The sequence below is a fragment of the Ochotona curzoniae genome, unplaced genomic scaffold (genome assembly GCF_017591425.1).
Source record: "Ochotona curzoniae isolate NIBS_2020 unplaced genomic scaffold, NIBS_Ocur_1.0 scaffold_2587, whole genome shotgun sequence".
In the NCBI taxonomy this organism is placed as follows: Eukaryota; Metazoa; Chordata; class Mammalia; order Lagomorpha; family Ochotonidae; genus Ochotona; species Ochotona curzoniae.
The window spans coordinates 4,423,898-4,444,127 of NW_024467096.1; the positions used below are offsets into that span (position 1 = coordinate 4,423,898).

Here is a 20,230-nt window from a genome sequence, read left to right on the forward strand (position 1 = left end):
CCCACCTTCCATCCAGCTCCCTGCTGAGGCCTGGGAGAGCAGTCAAGGACGGCCCAAAGCCTTGGAATCCTGCACCTGCGTGGGAGACCTGGAAGAGGTCCTGGAAGAAGCTCCTGGCTCCTGGCTTCGGATTGGCTCAACTCCAGCCATTGAGGCCATTTAGGGAGTGAACCAGAGGATGGAAGATCATTCTTTCTTTCTCTATTTTTTCTAAAAATCTTCCTTTCCGATAAAAATAAGTTATTAATAATAAAAAGAACACAGAATCTTTTCTTGGTCACTTCCTGCCCTTTAGTGTTAATTGTTAAACTTCTTTTATTTGATGGTGAGAACAGATATAAAAATGCTTAACTCAGTTTAGGTTCACACTTGATAACCCTGGGGTTGGGATGAAGCCAGGAACCAGGAATTCTATCCCATGTGGGCGGCAGGTAGCCGGGCCACCACCCACCACCTCCCAGGTGAATTAGCAGGGAGCTGGACCAGGATGTGACGAGGCCAGGATTTGAACCACCACTCTGACACGGATGCAGCCATTCCAGGCAGTGACTTAACCTGATGTAATACAACACCCATCCTGACTTCCCAGATTTATAAAAACATGACTGGTCAGTTCAGTCCACAGTCCAAGAATCACTTCATCAACCATGCCTGAGACTGAGAAGGCCCCTCAGTGAATTCACTCTGAATTGAGTTAGTAGCAATGAGATAAGCAAGCACATGTTATAAGTAATACTAAAAGGGGCCTGGCATGATAGTCTAGTGGCTAATGTCTTCACCTTGCACACGCCAGGATCCCACATGGGTGCTGGTATCGTGTCCCAGTAGCCCCCACTTTCCATCCAGCTCCCTGCTGTGGCCTGGGAAAGCAATGGAGGACGGCCCAAAGCCCAGGGACCCTGTACCCATGCGGGCAACCTGGAAGAGTTCCTGGCTTCGGATTGGCTCAGCTCAGGCCGTTGCGGTCACTTGGGGTCACATTAGATGGAAGATCTTCCTCTCTGTCTCACTGTATATTTGACTTTGCAATAAAAATAAATAAATCTTTTTAAAAAGTTACAATTCATTGTTTTGTTGCTGTGGAAGTAGAATGAAAATTGTGTTCTCAGGATGCCAGTCGCAGGACAAAAGGGCAGTTAGCAGTGCTACTCGCCCTCTGACACCTGTTGCTAAGTGTTTCTCAAGCAACGGCTCCTTCCCTTCATCTTCGCAGCCTGACATTACTGTCGGCATTGCTGGTGTCTTTTGCATCAAACCAACGTTAAGATTGGGCTGTAGCCTTTCCTGTAAACTATTTGTTTTTGTTCACAGCTTAGTCTACCTTTTCAATGAAGCGGTTCCCTTCCTTCCATCTGTGATGGGGTCGGTAACTGTAACATGACACCTGAACATGGCCAACTGCATGGGAATAAGCACGTGGTACATACGGAACCAATGACTTCCTTTCCAGGGATCTCAAAGTGGGAAAGACAGAGCCTGTTCTTTCGAGATGGCTGACTCAGTCACACACACACACACACACACACACACACACACACACACACACACACACACACACGCACGTCTGGAGACTGTTGTTCATCATGTGGTCTGGGAAGAAGCCGCCGGTGGACTAGCAAGGGGAGACAAGCAGACTGAGTGATGCTAACTTGCCCTGACAAGAAGGCTCTGCCTCCAGCGGCTCACTGTGAGGTTCCCCACACGGGCCTGCTCCTGCCAACCCTTACAACGAACCCCTGCTGCTTCAACCAGCTAAGTGTATTTAATCCAAGAGAATTTAAACCAACCACCATGTCTTCTTTTCAAACACTTGAATGCATTACAGAATTTTCTAGATAGCCACATTCATTTTATTTTAAAATTCACCCAATTCTCTCCATCCTCCCCGCTCCTCTCACTGAGCTTACTGTGATTCAGCCCATTTGCATCTCTGATCACGGTATTATGTTTTTCTTGGCACTCCCTGAGTTTTGCCTTTTTCATGTCTGCAGGCTGTGCGTGGACACACTCTGTACCCATGGCCTCCCACCCTCACAACTTCCCACATGATTCTGTCACTTTCTCCTGAGGGATCTGTCCCTTCCGTCTCATCACAGTCCCTCTGGGTACAAAGATTAGAGACCAGCACTCCCCTCTCTCCAACTCCTCCTTTCTGTTGGTGAGGAAGCCAGTCAAGATGGAGTGGAATGACCACTCTAAGACTCCTACTGGCTTCCAGATAATTAATCATCTCTCCTTCCTCCTAAACTGGTGCTTGTTTGTAGTGACTCCTGCCAACACAGTGTTTCCTCTGATCTGAATCTTTTCACAGCTTGATGCAACAACCATTGAGTGAACATAACAACTGATTATTGAGACACCTGCTGTTAGACAGTGGGTTGGGGTAGGGAGACAGCTCAGAATGGTCTGTAAGTGGAATGTTCTGGTTTTTCTGGAAGAGAATGGTAAATGGGAAAGGCCGGCTCTGACCCCTCACTGGGGCTTAGGGATCCCCAATAAGAGATGCAGAACATCTGAAGGCAGAGAATGACCTATAAAACAACATGGTGAATATGAAAGAAGGATGCATAAAAATGTCTGTGACAAAAGCAAGTAAGGTAAAAAACTGATGTGAGCTCTGTAATCACAAGATGACAATAGTCACAAGGCAGAAAAAACGACTTAAGTATGGGACTATTAAAATAAAACTGAAAAGACCGTATCAAGGCAATAGCTAAGCCCATTATACCAATACAGCATAGAACTACCCAAAATCACATTATGTGGCATGCATTGTGGAGCAGAGAGTTAAGCCAGTGTTAGGAAGACCCTATCTCAAATCAAAGTGCTGGCTTGGGTGCTGGTGCCTCCACTTCTCAGCGAGCTTCCTGCTGATGCGTTCTGTGAGGCAGCAGATGATGGCTGAAGTGTCTGAACCCCTTCGACATGTGCGGTAGATGTGGATGGCTTCTGGGCTCCTGGCTTTGGTCTGGCCCAGGCCTAGCTGCTGTGGGCATCTGGTAGTGAGCTAGTGGATGGAGCATCTGTGTCTGTTTCATCTCTCTCTGTTGTTCATCCAAGGAGATGAGAGTACAGAAACTCTTTAAAAGTGATATAATGAAACTGTAATATAATGAATATAATGAAAATGAAAACATTTCATAGTTTACTAGGCTTACAAGCAGGTTACAGAATAGTATGCCTAGGCCCACCATGATAGCCTAGTGGCTAAATACTGCCGGGATCCCATATGGGTGATGGTTTGTGTCCCAGTTGCTCCACTTCCCATCCAGCTCCCTGATTGTGGCCTGGGAAAGCAGTCCAGGACAGCCCAAAGCTTTGGGACCCTGCACCCACATGGGAGACCTGGAAGAAGATCCTGGCTTCAGATTGGCTCAGCTCCAACCGTTCATTGCAGTCACTGGGGTTGGGGGGAGCGTTGAACAAATGGATAGATGATCTTTCTCCTTCTATCTGTATATCTACTTTCACAATAAAAACAAGTATTAACAAAAATAAGTGACGCATCCCATATGGGATGCCAGAGCTGCAAATGGAGGATTAGCCTGATATGCCACCATGTCAGCCCCCACAGTTGTGTGTCTTTCTTTTTATATCACGTGTCAGATGGCCCCAGATTTGTTGTCAGACACATCCCTCTTGGCTCGGTGCTCTACTCCTTCTTTTGGGCGTGAGTGTTTCTTGTGTCACTTGGAATTCATGTGGCTTTCCCCTCACAGTTTTATATTATGTGCTATGATGCTTTGCTTCACCTTTTTCTAAATTTAAAAATAAATTAAGTGCATGTCCATTCATTTTTGTTTAATTAAAAAACCCTCAGTTGTAATCAGAAAATAGACATAAAGGAAGGCAAGAACAATTTACAACATCGAAACTCGTGCAGACACAAAGCCATAAAGTGACAGCCACACCCCATTAACAGAGCTTTCAGAAGTCACCATAATTTAGTGATAAGCTACCAGTTAGCTACACAAGGTGGCCGAAACCTCACCATCCAAACAGGTGTCTGCCCTCTGCTGGGCATGAAGATGGTGACTCGGACAAAGGGGGAAGAAAAACAGACCTCAGGGATCCAAGAGAAACCCTGGCTGCTTCCGGGGCCCCACCAACAGCATGAGGACAAGCTGACTTCGCTCCAACACAAAGTCTTAAACACCAGTACACAAATCTCAGGGAACAGCAACCCCGACACACAGCATTGAACACAATCTTGAGAAAAAAAAGGTTAGCAATGCATGTTATTTAGAACACTAGACAGGGAGCACACATGTGCGGGTCAATGCTGTGGCATAGTGGGGTAAGGTGCATCCCATACTGGAGACCAGTTCGAGTCCCAGCTATGCCACTTGCAATCCAGCTCCCAGTTAGTGTGCCTGGAAGGCAAGAGGTGATGACCTGCCCACCCATGTGGGAGACCTGGATGCAATTCCTAGCCTTTGGCATCTCCCTGGCTGGGCCCGCACTTGGTTGCTGCAGGCGTCTGGGGAGAGAAGCAGCAGATGGAAGAGCTTTCTGCTTGTGATACTGTCTTTCAAACAAAAATAAGCACTTCCTTAAAAATGTAAACACATACAATTCCACATTCCAAGGGGCTTCTGCACAGCTATCCTCCGAACTTCAAACGATCAAGAACAAGAAACTGGTTCACTCACAAAGCAATTCTTAAAAATTACTACTTTAAATGAAAAAAAAGTTTTTAAAGTTTAAAATGTATTTAGTATTTATTCGAAAGAATGACAAAGAAAGCAGGAGAGACAAAGAGATCTTTCATCCTCTGCTTCATTTCCCCATCTTCCATTGCTTTCCCTAGCATATCAGCAGGGAGCTGCATTGGAAGTAGAACAGCTGGAAATGGAATCAGAGCTCAGAGATGGGATGCCAGCAATGCAGGTGGCAGCGCAACCCACTGCTCCACCAGGTTGGCCGCCACCAAGTGATATTTAGAAAAAGACATATACAGGGAGATGGCCCCTCAGTGGCCGCCATGTCGCCGAGGGATCCCAGGGCCCCTAGCTAAGCTCCACGCCTGGATCGCACACGGCGGATGCCATGCGCAAGGGAGAGGGTCTCCCCAAGAAGCTGTTGAACTTATCCGGATGATGAGATGCTGGACTCTACGCTAGGTACAGGCTCACAGGGGAGGAATCTCAACTGAACTTGAACTGTAGACACGCAACAAGGTGGAGGAATCCACCATGGGGGGAGGACTGGGGGGAAGGGGGGGAATTCCAGTACCTAAAAAGCTATATCACATAATGCAACGTAATAAATTGGAAAAAAAAAAGAAAAAGACATATACCATCACCCTTTAAATTGTTTTATATAAACCAAAATCACCCAAACCTAAGCCAATGCTTTAAAGTTAAAAAGAATTTGGGCAATTAAAAAAAAAGTGCAACTATAATCATTTCTTTGACTTGTGATAGTGAGTTCCTGGCACACTGGTTGGATTCCAAGAGACAAATGCAGAGTGCAGGGCTGTTTGCTCACCACTCAGGGACTACAGGTTAAAAATCAAGGCTACTTTAAAAATCAATATTTCTGGGCTGGAGCTGTGGTATAGTAGGTTTTGCCTCCACCTGTGGTACTTGCATCACAAATGGCCACTGGTTCGAGCCCTGGCTGCTCCACTTCTGATCTAGCTCCCTGTTTATGGCCTGGGAAAGCAGAGGAGGATGGCCCAAGGCCTTAGGCTTCTACCACTCACATAGGAGACCTGGAAGAAGCTCCTGGCTCCTGGCTTTGGAATGGCCAAATTCTGGCCATTATAGCCATTAGGGAGTGAACCTGTGGATGGAAGAGCTTTCTCTCTTTAAAGTGGCCTTTCAAATATAAATGAGCCTTTCAAATATAAATGAGCCTTCAAACCAAACAAAAAATAAAACAGAGGAAGGGACTGACAAACTTCCTTTATTAAAAAAATTTAAAAAACAGAAAAATAATTGTATCTATGTACCCCTCCCTCTCTAGTCACGTGATTCTAAAAAGATTTATTTTTATAAACCATTTCCCTAGTCCTTAGACTAACTATAATAACCTACTGATAGCCTGCTGTTAGGATAATCACCCTGATTGGGTATGTAATTCAGGTCTCCATACTGTCGCCTTAGAGAAACTTCTTGATGAGGACACCAGATCGTTCTTTTTTCTTTTTTTCCTAAAATGTATTTATTTTTAGTAGAAATGCAGATTTACAGAGAGAAGGAGAGACAAAGAAATGATCTTCTTTTCACTTCCCAAGTAGCCACAAGTAGCAGCAACAGCTGGAGCTGAGCTGATCTGAAGCCAGAAGCCAGGAGCTTCCTCTGGGTCTCCCACGCAGGTGCAGAGTCCCAAGGCCTTAGGCTGTCCTTGACTGCTTTCCCAGGCCACAGGCAGGGAGCTGGATGGGAAGTGAAGCAGCCGGGACACAAACCAGTGCCCATATGGAATCCCAGGTATCAAAGCGGGTAAGATCAGCCAATGAGCCATTGTACCAGCATCAAGATAACTAGCTTATATCAGTTTTGTACCTAATATCAAATTTGAAATATTTGAATCTGAATATATTGAAATAATATTTGAAACTTGATGATAGAAAAAAAGCTCTATGAACAATGACAGTATCATTCAGTACATTTAAAAGTAAGGCATAGCATTGGGGAAAAGAGAACAGGGCCTCCACCACATTAAATAAAACCATGACTACTTAGAATATGAACCACTGGAACATGCTCATGGGTAAAATGAAGGAAAGTTATCCTACAATAAAGACTTGATTGCTCCAGCTTCCTGCTTGTGGCCTGGGAAAGCACTGGGGGATCACTCAAATCCCCTGCACCCCCACAGGAGACCAGGAAGAAGCTCCTGGTTCCTGGCTTCAGATCAGCTCAGCTATGGCCATTAAGGCCATTTGGGGAATGAACCAATGGGTGGGAAGATCTTTGTCTCTTCTTCTCTCTATAACTCCACCCTCCCCCAACCCCCGGCCAAAACAACAACAAACCAACAATCAAACAAAAAACAACTTGTTCACTTATTATTTCTGTTACATACTAATGTATTTCTAACTTTCAAAATTTTTCCAGGGCCTAGTGCAATGGTTCAGTGGCTAAATTCTCACTTTATATATGCAATTGAAATAAAAATAACTAATTATTTAAAAAACAAAATCTTTAAAAATTTTTCTTCCATAATTTTGTAGGTCACTTTAATTGCTAATGTTTCAAAGTAAAAAAGCAGCACTGGGACAAAAATGTCCCAGTCACTGTCCCCAAATGACACCGCGAGCACCATGCCCATGATCACCGCCAGCTTGGAGCCAAGGCCCTGAGCTCACACTGGAACCACCGGGACGTCTCTAACCTGAGCCTGCTCTCTGTCCAGTCTCTGCGGACTGCAACCTGACTCACTTGCTTTTCACCGTGCTTTCCTGTCCCAGCACTGGGCAGCTCCCCGCTGGCCACTAACCACAAGCTCACCTCCTCAGCTCGAGGACCAAAACCCCCACAGCTCAGTGCCCACACACTTTGCCAACCTGACGTGTTACTTTCTACCTTCCCTTCTTGCTTTCCTCCAGCCACCCTTACGCATATACCGTGCCCACTGCATCACGGGCCCCCGCCTGCCTCCTGTTTTTTAGGTGGCTCCATCTGTCTGGGATGTAACACTCCAACACCCATAAGCCAGAGGCTTTACAAACTTTGCTGTAAACCTCAGAGAAGGCTCGGGCTGCCCTACCCTTCTGTGGGTGTTGAGGGGTGTCCCTGTCTGCAGACCTCACACTTTCTGTCCCAATCCATCAAACATTAGCACCTGGCAGAGCTGAGGCGACTCACATTCATGTCTCCCCCAGGCCCTGAGTCCCTGGGCAGCCCCAGTGAGGCCAGCGAGGACCCATGAAGACAGTGAAGCTCATGCAAGGGGAATAGAGGGGGAGAGCAAGAGACCCTGTGCTCCCTGACCACGGGCGGGGGCCAGGCAAACCCCTCGCTGCTCTGTACTTACGGTTTCCACAGTTGAGACCTCCGAGGCCGAACGGGCAACTATAAATGCACAAAGAAAGGAGGGTGAGAGTTGGTTTCAAATCTCCAAATAATGGAGGCAGTTTTTAGGAAGGACTGTAACAAATTCATCAGAATAAAAGGATGTGGAGCCTACCTCATGCAGGTTTCATTTTCAAGCCTGTATCCATCTTCACAGGCTGAAAGAGAGAAAAGGGAAAGTCAAGAATGCGGATGTTCACCTCCCTTGGCCCAAACCTAGTTAGATGCCTAAAGTCCACAGAGCATTCTAGAATCAGGAGGCCACAAGTAACTTTAGAATGATTATAAATCCTGTGGCCAGTTTAACTGTTAACCCTCATCAAGAAATTGTTTTTGGGGCTAGCACTGTGGCATAGTGGGTAAAGCCAAAGCTTGTGGCATCAGCATCCTATATGGCCACCAGTTTAAGTCCCAGCTGCTCCAATTCATATCAAGTTCCCTGCTAGTGTGCCAGGGAAAGCAACAGAGGATGGCCCCATGCTTGGGCTCCTAAACTCACAAAGGGGACCCGGAATCTCCAGGCCCGACTCCAGCAGTTGTGGCCATTTGGGGAGTGAACCAACAAGTAGATCTCTTTCTCTCTGTAACTGCCATTCAAAAACTAAATAAATGTCCCTTTTTTATTTAAAAGAAATTGTCGGGCACGGCGCGATGGTGCAATGGTTAAGGTCCTGGCTTCGGATCGGCATAGCACTGGCCATTGTGCTCACTTGGAGAGTGAATCATTGGACGGAAGATCTTCCTCTCTGTCTCTCCTCTCCGTATATCTGCCTTTCCAATAAAAAAATAAAATAAATCTTAAAAAAAATAAAAGAAATTGTCCTTCATCTCCTTGTGGTTCTCAATCTCCTAGCTATAAAAAGAATAACAGTAAGACGTGCTGGATAGTTCCTTGGATGAGGTTAGGTAAAACATTGCATGCACATGGCTTAGCACAAACTAGCAGCTAAGTAAATATCTTTGGTTGTAATGACTACCCAATGATTGCAACTCTTTTTGGAAGTTATGGACAGATGAAGGACGTCCCTACGGAGTGCTCTTCCCTGTACAGATAGATGCTTCATCTCCTTTAATGTACATCAAACCTTCAGCCCCAGGCTGGTCCCGCTGGCCCCGCTCCGCGAGGTGGAGGGAGCCATGGCGGACATTCTCTGTGGCGCCATCCTGGTGGGTGCCAGGTCTTCCTAAGAGAAGGCTCATGCCACAGTCGGTGCAAGGTGTAACTTTACAGTCACCTCCCCCAGGAACACAACCTGGGACCCCCTTGCCGGGGCAGCTGCAGCCCAGGCATCCCCCTGCACCCGCAGTTTCCAAGCCTATCCCTCTGAGACTGTCAGCATTACAGTGAGAGACCAGAACACCACAGGCTAGGACAATGCCTAGGTGAAAACAGACGATGAAAAATGGCTTTACAAATTCCTTGCATGCTACAGATCTGAGAACCTGGACTGTAACGCTTCCCTTTGTCCCGAGCAACAGGCGCCTGTGTTAAAGGCTCCTAGTGACCAGCAGCAGTCCTGGAGCTCCCTGCAGGCGGGGTGACGTGGCCACAACACCACCGTGCACTAACCTCTTTATGGGGGTGCCTGGAGGAAGGTCTTCCTGGTCTCACTACTTAGAATGAGGGGGGTGTTCCTAGGCATTTATCCTGGATTCTGGGGACCCTGACTCTTCTCAAAGCCATTAGTGTGTCTTCGTTTCAGTGTCTAGCAAGCTCAGAACTCAAACGAGTGGCCTGCCTTCCTGTATATTCCCTTTCCTTCTGGCCTCCATGTAATAGTTAGTTTATTTCTCCTTCAACCCCATTTAAGCGGCTGTACTTTCTTAGTTTCATTACGTGCTTTGTATATCCGGGAGAGCACAGTGTGTGTACTCCAGGTAGGAAAGGACAAACGGGCCCATCTCTCCCTCCTTGACTCCTTCGAGTTCTCTTGCAGGTCTCCCATGGGTAGTGCCATCAGGCAGGCCAAACACTTCTGCCTCTGGGAGGCAGGTCCTGCACCTCTGGGAGGCAGGTCCGCTTTGCACACCTCAAGGACTGGCACAGGAGGAGCAAGCAGCTCTGTCTGTAGGGTAAGCTGCCCCAGGGAAGCTCAGGCCTCCACTAGCTCAGCACCCAAGCAGGCCGATGCCACCCCAGCCTGTCCTATTCTACGTATGTCTGCCTGGAAATGCTGTCAGATCAGATCTACCTCCGTACCCCTCAGTCTGTTTGGTGAGAGCTTCCCGCTCCAAAGATGCAGCAAAATCCGGTGTCCTGCCTGCAAGCTGCAGGCTGGGCTCTTAGCACTTTGCCTCCGGAGTGGCCGGACTCCCTGATGTAAAGATGGTCCTCTATTTCAAACAGACTCAGCCATTCATCAAAGACTGAGTGACTGTGCGTGCGCTGCTGCTTTGGGGGATCCTGTGGGCAAGGCCCTCATATAGGTCAAAGGACTAAAGACGAAGTAAGTGTTAAGCAGGCAACAAACAGGCCCAAACTCCCCCTTCCCCCGAAGGCTGCCCTGGGACCTAAGCAAACCCAAGCCTTCAGGACTTAACATAAATGAGGAATGACAGTCTCAAAAACTCTTTTGTTCCCTTGCTGGAAATGAAATCAAGCTGTCCCAGTCTCTCCTTACCATATTTGCTGTCCTATTACCCATGCATTCTTTCAAAAGTCATTTGTTGAACCCCCACCATGCGCTAAGCGCTATTCCAGATACGGTTCTGGCTCTCAAGGCACTTGTGGCCTGATGAGATGCAAACAGATTGTTAGACTTCATCGTGCTGTCTGCACATGGCAAGAAAGCTAGGAACCTACAAGAGGGACACCGACTTGAACTTCTTAACTGGATCAAAACCTGGTTGAAGAAATCAAAAGGACATTGCATGGGAAGTACCCAGGAGCATATAGGTATGTGTGCACAGGTGTAAGTGTGTAACCGACAGAGAACTAAGTAGAGAGATCTGCTCATGTACACTCATGTTTCAGCGACCTACACGTACTTCTGTCCTCCATTCAGAGGACTGACCCCCAGACGTAGGATGATTAGAAACAAGCTTGTGTTTCAGCACACTGGCCAGAAGGGGTCGCTGCTAACTAACCCATCAGAGCCCAGTTGCCGGGGCTGTGGCCCAGGAAGCTCAGAGACGTGGTGACACTGCAGAGAGGGGACTCCAGGGGTCTTGACAACAAGCCCAAAGTGAACACCGTTTTCCCTGTGTGGCTCCTTGGGTAAACACAAGGCTCTTGGTGCCCGTGTCAGTGGTTGCATCGGGCAAATCTCTGACAGCTCAGCTGTTTCTAAATGCTGTGCTGGAAGGGAGACTATGAAACCCACCGACCTGGAAACAGAGGGAGTGGCTCAAGCCTGCCAGGAACAGAGGTGGCAGGCAGGGTGGTTCACACAGGGGTTGCCATGTGTACGGAGCCTAAGCTTCTGCCAACCCTGTGTCACCTCCTTCCAGCTGCACAGCACCCTAGTTCACAGGGATTCTAGCACCAGCACCTCCCTACTTGAAGCTGTATCAACTCCCCATTTCTGCTCCAAAGAACACTTCTCTTTACATCAGGGAAGAGGGAAGTAGGAAGCTCTGTCCTTTTGTAGCAAAGCGGCAGACTGGTGTAGGACCGGGAAATGCTGCGGACGGGCTATGCGTCACCACTGACATCTAACGTAAGAGGGCTGCCCTCCCTCAAGACCCACCGCACAGCCCACCCGGGAACAAGGTCAGAGGGTCAGGATGAGAGCACGGCCCTGAAATGCATTTTCATCTTCTTTTGATGGAATCAATCCTCTAATGGGAAATCATGTCTGATGACAAAAATAAGCGGCCTGTCACTCTGCCCCGGTACGTGACCTCCACTCAGATCCCAGTACATCTGTCCCTGGCAATGTGTGGGTGAGCAGGACATCTGTGCCACGCATATGCTAAGGGCAGGCAATGCTCCTGGCCACGCGATGACCTTTACTTTGCCAGTTCCTCTGCCGAGCACAGAGCGGTGTTCATCTTCCGGAACGCAGAGTACACAGTGCTTTGGACTTGAATGCATTTTTTTTTGTAAGCCATAGTTTCAGACTACTCTCCTTGAACAGTCTTTCTCTCAAACCAAATGAATTTAAGCTTCACTTAAAAGGCTAGCAAAATTAGATTTCTGCTCCTAGACACTTGAAGAACCTTTAAAAATAATGGTAATCTACTAGTTTAATGTTGACAGCTTTGGAAGTTCCTCCAAGGAGGCTGCCCTCTTTAATTCTCACAGCCTCCAATACAGAACCATGACACCCATTTCTCAAGAGAGGAAACTGAGGGACTTGCCCAAGGCGACATACCATCAGCAAGGCAGAGCCAGGCTCTTAATCACAGTTTTGAGCCTTGGCCAAGTATATTGCCTACTGGGCCACAGGTGCCACTGAAAGAGACGGACCTGGTGCCATGCTTTCATTTCTATTCCCAAAGGTTAGCAGACAACAGATGAAACTTGGGAAATGAAAACGAGAACTTTTCTAAGTTCCTCTAAATGAAAAGGGAGAAAGAAAGAAAGGTGTTGCTACCACCAACACTCTCTCCTCTTTTCCTTTGAATTGGACTGGTTGGATCCATGAGCACTAGGCAGAGATAACGCTATTATTCCAAGGAGATAATATATTCAAGCTCTTGCTGAGAGCAAAATAACAAGCACCAGCACCCTCCCAGTTTTCAAGTGTTGAAGCCAGAACCCGAAGGAAAGAGGCCAGAGTGGTTTGCCATCCTTCCCCAGAATGGCCCGGGGATGAAGTCGCTACCTCGGCAGGAGTGATCCATCTTGTTGAACTGGAAGTAGCCTGACTTGCACTGGCACAGTGCAACGCCGTCCAGGTCCGTGCAGATGGAAGTCTCCTTGTCACATTCTGGACTCTTCCGCTTGCACAAGCTGCCGGCTGCAATGGAAACACTCAACAATGGAGCAAAACAGAAATTTCAACCCTCCTCCCACAGGATGCCCAGCTCCAGGAAAGAGTCCGTGAAGCGGCACTCCTCTTGGAGATGTCCGCTTTGCTACCCTTGCCCCTCCCTCCCTGCCGCTCCACCCATCCATCACTCCAGTTCCACAGGTGCTCGCCCTTGAGAACACCCTCTCAGTGCATCCTGGACCCACAGATACCTGGGAAGAAACAAGCTGCATCCCTGGCCCTGGTACCCAGTGTAAGTACAGCCCTTGATGGAGTGGGGAAGGGGGCTTGGAAATAGATCAAAAGGGGCCAAATCTGACCATCTGCCTGCGATCTTAAGAAGCCGAGAGACTTGAACCAAAGCATGGCTAGCACTCACCAGAACTGCCCCTAACAAAACTGCTGTCTTGGCTCTGGGTGTCTGTATGGCTTAAAGGGACCCAGCACCGTACCTATGCCAGGCAGCTAGCTTTCTGCCCACCCCTTCCCAGTGTCCTGCTGTGCTGCCTACCAGAGATTTACTATGTGGAGTATCAATTAAAAATTACTTTTTTAATCTTGAAAAGGGAAGGAAGCCTTTTCCTACCCAGGGCTGGCAGGTCTTTCTTATTGGTCAGAACACATTTGAGGCAGGGACCAACCCTGGCTGCCACCAAGAGGAATGACAGGTGGGCAGAGAACAAGCCCATCACTCAGGCTTCTAACTCACTCCCATTCGGACCCCATTCCTTCCATGGATGAATAGAATCCATGTATCCCTGTCCCCAACATCCAGTATTGGGCTCGTGGTCCTTTATGAACTGCTATATAATGGGACACGAGGGTATCTCTGGCTATCGGAGGGAGGCCCGAAACAAACCAAGTGATCACCTGGATAATAAATAATAACTTTGGTAAACCCACACCCGGGGATGCTGCCTGGGTATGCGCTGCGGCTGCCGCCACTGGGAGGCAAGGGCAAGTTTGGAATGGAAAGAGAGCCGCAAGGCAAAGTGCCCCGTGTATATCACGTACTGAGGAACGTCTGCCAATTCGCCAGGCGCAGTCTCCTCTCTCTATCATGAGAAAGAGACCAAGCTACTGGGAAACCAGGTACCATCTGTTAACACTGCAAAACACCTGCTACCCACCAGGTTCTGGCTCATGGGACTTTGGGTGAGTCCTGGGAACTTGGGGTGGGGTAGGGGGTGGTACTGGACAGCCTGGATTTAGGGGAGGTGAGCTTAGGACAAGCTTCAGTTCTCAGTGCTGAATTTCCTGCCTTTATCAGTGGAAGCTGGCATGCCAAATCAGAGGCCCATTTGTGTGTGTGTGACAGAATTTCCTTTGTTTATTGCAAAAAGCTTGTATTTGGCGGGGAGGTGGCGGAGATGAAAAATAGAAAGTTTCACTAGGCAAATACTGCAAAGCTGGCCCCAGGGAGGGGCCAAAGTCCCACAATCCCTCATTAAAGCTCTTTGGCAGCTTTTTTTTTTTTTTTTGCCAGTTCTCCGACCTTCATAGAAAGGAATGCCTCCAGGGCACACAGAGTTGTCCAGGCTGGCATGTCTCTGGTCTCATTAGACATTTTCTGGAGGGCCACATCCCGTTCTTCCTTCTGCCCTTCCTACTGGTTCAATCTGCTGGCAAACTCTAGCTGCCTGGCCAAGGCAACCATTCACAGAAGTAGAATCATGGTAAACACGGAGAGCAGGCTCCGACTCTGCCACGAGGGAGCTGCTATCGCAAAGACCCTCAAAGAACATTCCATCAGCCACCATCAAACAGAACCACCCAGAATACCACTGGCATTGTAAGACCAATGAGATGGCATTTTTCTCCATTCACAATTCCCTTCGGTCATTCCTTGGGCCATTAACATCCGCCCAAGCAGACAATGAGGACTCGGGTCAGTCTAAGCTGAGACATTCTGTGTGTGTGTGTGTGGGGGGGGGTGGTTTCCATGTCTGCAACTGACTAGGGATAATGAAAACTGCAGTCAAGGAAGTCGGCAGTGTGAGAATAGAAGGGGGAGGTGCCCTCCTCTCTGGCTGTATCCAGAGGAGCCCCACACGGCCTGTAGGCCACCAGGATGCTAGCACTTGAGAGAACCTGACAGCTCTTGCCTAGTCAAGACCACCTCTTCAGCACTCAGACAGGTTAGAGAGACTACAAGCTATACATGTTGGCAAAAAAAACCTGAGGAAAAAAACCTGGTGGGAAAAACAGGACAGCATGTGTTTCCAGGCAATAGGCATGAGTGCCTCTGCACTCGAGGACTCCGAAAGGAGAGGTGAGGGATGAGGGAAGCCAGGATTACACCTGTATGCAGCTTGAAGACTGAGGGGTGGAGACTGGGCAGGGCAGCTGTGGGCAGGTTCTTACAAACCCAGACATGGGGCCACGTGAGATGCAGAGGCATTTGCAGGGAACAAAATCCACGACTCAGTGCAATGGTCGCCACAGAGGACAGACTTCAGCACAGGTTATGTCATGAGCTGAACCTTGCTGTGGAGGGAGAACTGGTATCTACCCTTGACTTCTTGGCAATAAAAGCAAAAAGTAAAACCGGACAGCCTCAAGGTTTCAGGCCAGATATAATGGGGCATGAACTTTGGAACTAATTCCCCAGCCAATGGCAAATTTAGCCCCAGAATGTTTAAGCTTTCTCTTTCCCGCTGCCCCACCTCCCTAGATTAATTACTAGTTCTTAAAGGGGCCAAACTCCAGCGCTTATCCCAGACCGCAAGGTTAACGATCTGACTGCCAGGCTGTGAGGCACCAGGACTGGCTGAGGAAGGCTCTCTGGCCCTGCAGCCACAAAGCCCTCATCGTGTGTGTCCCAGATGAAAGAAGCAGACATAGCACTAAACCCCAGTACCTTCAGCCTCCATCCAGCCTCTGCACATCCGATGGAGCTGTTCAGGCCACATCGCATGCCCCTGCCAGCCCGAGTAGTGTAGTCACATGAGCTAACCAGAGTCCACCTGGATCACTTGGGACACAGTAAGTGGGACAATACCCCTTTGCAAAGAAGCACTTTGATTTCTGGCAGTTTTCCTGTCCTGGAGGCCAAACGTTCCCAGGACCCAGATTTGCCTGTGCATTTGCTGTCTCCAATCTCTTTCTTCACTTGGTCTCACAGCAGATACACGCTGTGGAAGCTAGTGACAAAACAAAGCAAGAGCAAGGCAAGGAGAAGCATCATCATCGCCACCAAGGGGAACATTCTGGCCTACATTCATCTCATCTTGTTAGACGCATTCATGATTTCCAAACACACAACCAAGCAAGATGGGCAACTCTCCATGTGTTCGTCTCACTGCCTTAGTATGTCACGGGCAAGCACAGACACTGTGTGTGTGAGCTTCAAGTCCTCCCTGAGATTGCGGAAGGGCAATTTCCGCCTTCTTCCATCAGCTGCTATATCCTCTCCTCAACTGCACAGAAGCTGGTGGTGTTGTGTGTGCAGGACACAACACGTGCACAGGTGCATATACACACCAAGGCTTCCGGCTTCACTCCCACTCTACACAGGCTCTGCGTAGAGTTTTCCTGGGTCTGAGCTCCAGGGGCCTTACACTTCTCTGCTAGACCTGCACCTAACTGAACAAACAGGTGGGGTCCCCCCACGGGATTCCTGCCTTACCTCTAAAGATCCGCCTTTGAGACCCCAGGAGCTGGCAGATCTCAGCAGAGGACCTGCAGGAGTTGACGTATCTCTGTATCCCATCGGCAAGGTCAAACAGGGTCACGTTGGAAGCCAAGGAAAAGGTGGTTTGCAAGGAGACTGCCACCACACTGGATTCCCTGGAGGCAAAGGGGACAGGGTTTCCATTGTTTTAGGATAGCATGTGGGCCCCCAGTGTTTCTGGAAAGTGAAGTGTCCTGGCCACTGTTCAGAGAGGGCAGGGGACAGCATGAAGGTGCAGTGACTTTGGCCTTCAGGTTGCTTCTTCCCAGGTTAGAACAAGCCTCCCCCGTCCCATGAAAGGGTTCATAATCAAATGTGATTCTGTTACTTACCGAGATGCGTGAACTGTGGATCGTATGTACCCAGGTAACGGTGAAAAACACATATTTAACTGAAAGGAAGAACAGGTTTATCATTAACTGCGAGTGAGACCAAAGCCTTGCACTTCCTATTTTCAGGAAAAAATAGGCATTTTCTAGTCATCAAGTTACTGGCAGTCAGCTTTTACACAAAAGTGCCTTTTTTTTTCTCCTTCTTAAATGCTTTCTGCTGTTTTAAAAGTATAAAGGGAGAGAGGCAGAGAGCCAATCAATGGGGAAAATCTTGGGCAGGAAATGATGCTCAGAACTGCATCCCTGGATGCAAAACATCTTCAAAGGAGCAGATCTCTCCTAAGATCCGGGGTCTGAAACAATTCAAAGGCAACTGTTTGCTTGGCCTTTGCACAGACAATGAGCTTCACTGCAAACTTAGCTTGGGTTTGCTGGGCCCCACACAGACCTCATCCCTTCCCCATAACTCACAATGAGCTGACTCATTTCAAGATGGGTCTTGTGCAGGAGGGCTCTCCATGGGAAATTACATGACATGGGTCAACAGTCCTTTTGTTGGGAGCTAATGAAGAACTACACTCCCTGCGTTGGCCTTGAACCCTGGGACACAAAGGGACAGTGCCTGCTGGCTTGCTCCTCTGCTCTTCCTGTCTTGACCCAGGCAGACCTACCTGTCTTCAAATCCCAAGATCTCAATGATTTCTCAGACTGCAGAGGTTATAATCAAAGTTATTTGGCGTTTGTATGACATTGTTTTGTAGTCTAATAGCAATATTGCTTCTTAGAATGAACTGCACGCACACACTCACACACACACACACACACACACACACACACACACACACACACACACACACACACAGAGCCCAAACCCAACAGGTATGATTGGTAAACAGAATGACATCTCAGGAAGACCCCTGGAGTGGCTTCCCTGGTCAGTGGGCTTCACTGTTTCATGGGAGGCAGGTATGTAGCAGGATTGTTAAATTACACATGGACACTGGGCCAAAAGTAATGAGTCAGATATGTCCCTGGGTTCTGTGGCATATTTAGAGCTCTCAGCACTGGACTCTCAACCCCACGAAGCAGCTGTGGTACAGCTGCAAGAACAACAGGGGCAGGGATTGTAGATAACCCTGCTATGTGGAAATAACTTAACCTTAACCAAAGAGATGGTAGGACTTTGTTACTGGCTTCTGTGAGGTCACCTCCAAGTCCCTGGAATTCCCCGACTTATAAAACTGTCTTGGTTTCCCTGGCAACCTGAAGCCCCCCAAAGTCTAACCACATGATCTGTGGTGGGGCCTTTAGGTCAACAGTTCAGTCTTCATAGAGACTAGAGACAGGTAAGCCTTGGGGGCAGGAGGGAAGTTGCCACTTCTACAAAGCAGAACCCAAATACAGGTGGCCAACCTTGGTGCTCAAACAAGCCTTAGAGCTGGCAACACTCGTGCATAATGTCATACACAGCTGCTGAGAAGGGTGTACACTGTCCTGACTCCACAGGGGTAGGACAAGTGGGTGTGGGACCTTCCAGGACCCCGCCCCAAGCATCTCTCTTGGCTGACTTCAACCTGTCACATTAGCACATCAGTGTGATGATCCATGAATCAGAGCGGGCAATAGCTTCCAGTAAGTTTTGGGAGTCCATCTGGTGAAACCTGAGGGTGGTCTTGGGACTCCCCAAACTTACAACTGATATTAGTAGGAAGAATGGCCTGGACTGCTCCCCAACTTGGCAATGCCATTAATTTCTGGAGGCTCCTGTTCTCCAATCTGCACAGATGTTTGTAATACCTCTGAGAGGGAGTAAGCCATCTCACAGAGTCCTTGTCACAGGGTGGGTACCACCATGACACAGAAATGGAATCGGAATCTATAATTTATACAAACAAAACCCTCAGTCCTTAAAAAACACGTAATTCTTTTTTTTTTTTTTTACTGGAATTCACTGAGGCATTAGTGATTAGAACCATTAGAAAAACAAACAAACAAAAAGACCAACAAAAACCAAACCAAAAACCACTCCATCTAGACCTAAGAAATGGCTTCTAAAGGCATACCACACAGCTCACTCACTACCCAACAAACAAGTTGTTAAAGAAAAAATTGCCCTGTGTTAATATGTGGATCTGGAAGCTACCAATCACGACCCCAGCAGCACTTTTGCCAAGTTTCTCAATCTGATCAGTCTTGATTTCTGCCATTAGAGATTGTAATTGTCTGTTCCATGGAACTGCAGTAACTTCCCAGATTCAAGTAGCCAGAGAATCTACTCACATATTGCTACTGCCAGAAAGGATCACAAACTTACTGGCTCAAAAAAGAGAAATATGGGGTCTGAACAATGGCTTAACTGGCTAATCCTCCACCACTTAAGTGTGGCATCCCATTGTGTCCTGGTTGTTCCACTTCCCATCCAGCTCTCTGCTTGTGGCCTGGGAACGCAGTGGAGGACAGCACAACTACTTAGGACCTTGCACTGCGTGGCAGACTTGGAGGAGGCTCCTGGTTCCTGGCTTTGGATGGGTTCAGCTCTTTTTGTTGTGGCCATTTGGAGAGTGAACCAGAGGATGGAAGATTTTCCTCTGTCTTTCCTTCTTTCTGTAAATTGGGAGTTACAATAAATATAAATCTTTAAAAAATTAGAGAAATATATTCTATCACTATTAGAAGGCTGAAAATCCAAAATCACTCTCACTGGGCTCAAGGTGAAATGGAGGGAGCTGATGCCCCATTCAGTCTGGAATCATCTGTTCCTTGCCACTTCCAGTTTCTTGTAGCATCTGTCTTTGCGGCTACATCACTTTTATCCTTGCCTTTGTGGTCACACCAGCATTCCAGGCTCTTGGTGTATAAACCTCTCTTTGCCTCTGGGTTAGGAGCGCATGTGAGACTGTAGGCAGGGCTTACATGGAAAACCTTGGCTAACCTAATCTCGCAATTCTTAATCACACATAGAAAGGTTTTCATGATAACATTTCTACATTCCATGGGAAAAGCACAATTTATCTCAGAGCCTAGGAAAAAATTATCAGCCACATGCTATTGGCAAAAACGAGACTTTAGTAATCCAGCTGCTACCCCAGTGGCAACCAATAAAACACCAGTCCAGTAAGCCACCTGACCTCGTGGAAACTGCCATCATCTAAGTGGTTTGCTTTCCGTTCAGTATCTGATCATCCTGGGATATGAGGTCTGCACTTTGTGTTCAACACTTGGGAGAAGCCCACGGAACCTGACCAGGGTCAATGAGTTGTTCCCAATGAGCAGCAGCGGAAGGAA

The 20,230-nt window shown here is 47.9% G+C and overlaps 1 protein-coding gene across 2 annotated transcripts in view; it reads right to left on the bottom strand.

Moving 5' to 3' along the window:
- LOC121171373 (protein HEG homolog 1-like) overlaps positions 1–20,230 on the bottom strand; it is a 47,693-nt gene that overhangs the window by 11,205 nt on the left and 16,258 nt on the right. For both annotated transcript variants that reach the window (XM_041003083.1, XM_041003084.1), the window contains 5 exons: positions 16,946–17,004; positions 16,569–16,729; positions 12,794–12,928; positions 8,140–8,182; positions 7,987–8,024 (listed from right to left, as the gene is read on the bottom strand). In XM_041003083.1, coding sequence (XP_040859017.1) covers positions 7,987–8,024; positions 8,140–8,182; positions 12,794–12,928; positions 16,569–16,729; positions 16,946–17,004 — 436 coding nt within the window. The remainder of the gene's footprint in view (positions 1–7,986; positions 8,025–8,139; positions 8,183–12,793; positions 12,929–16,568; positions 16,730–16,945; positions 17,005–20,230) is intronic.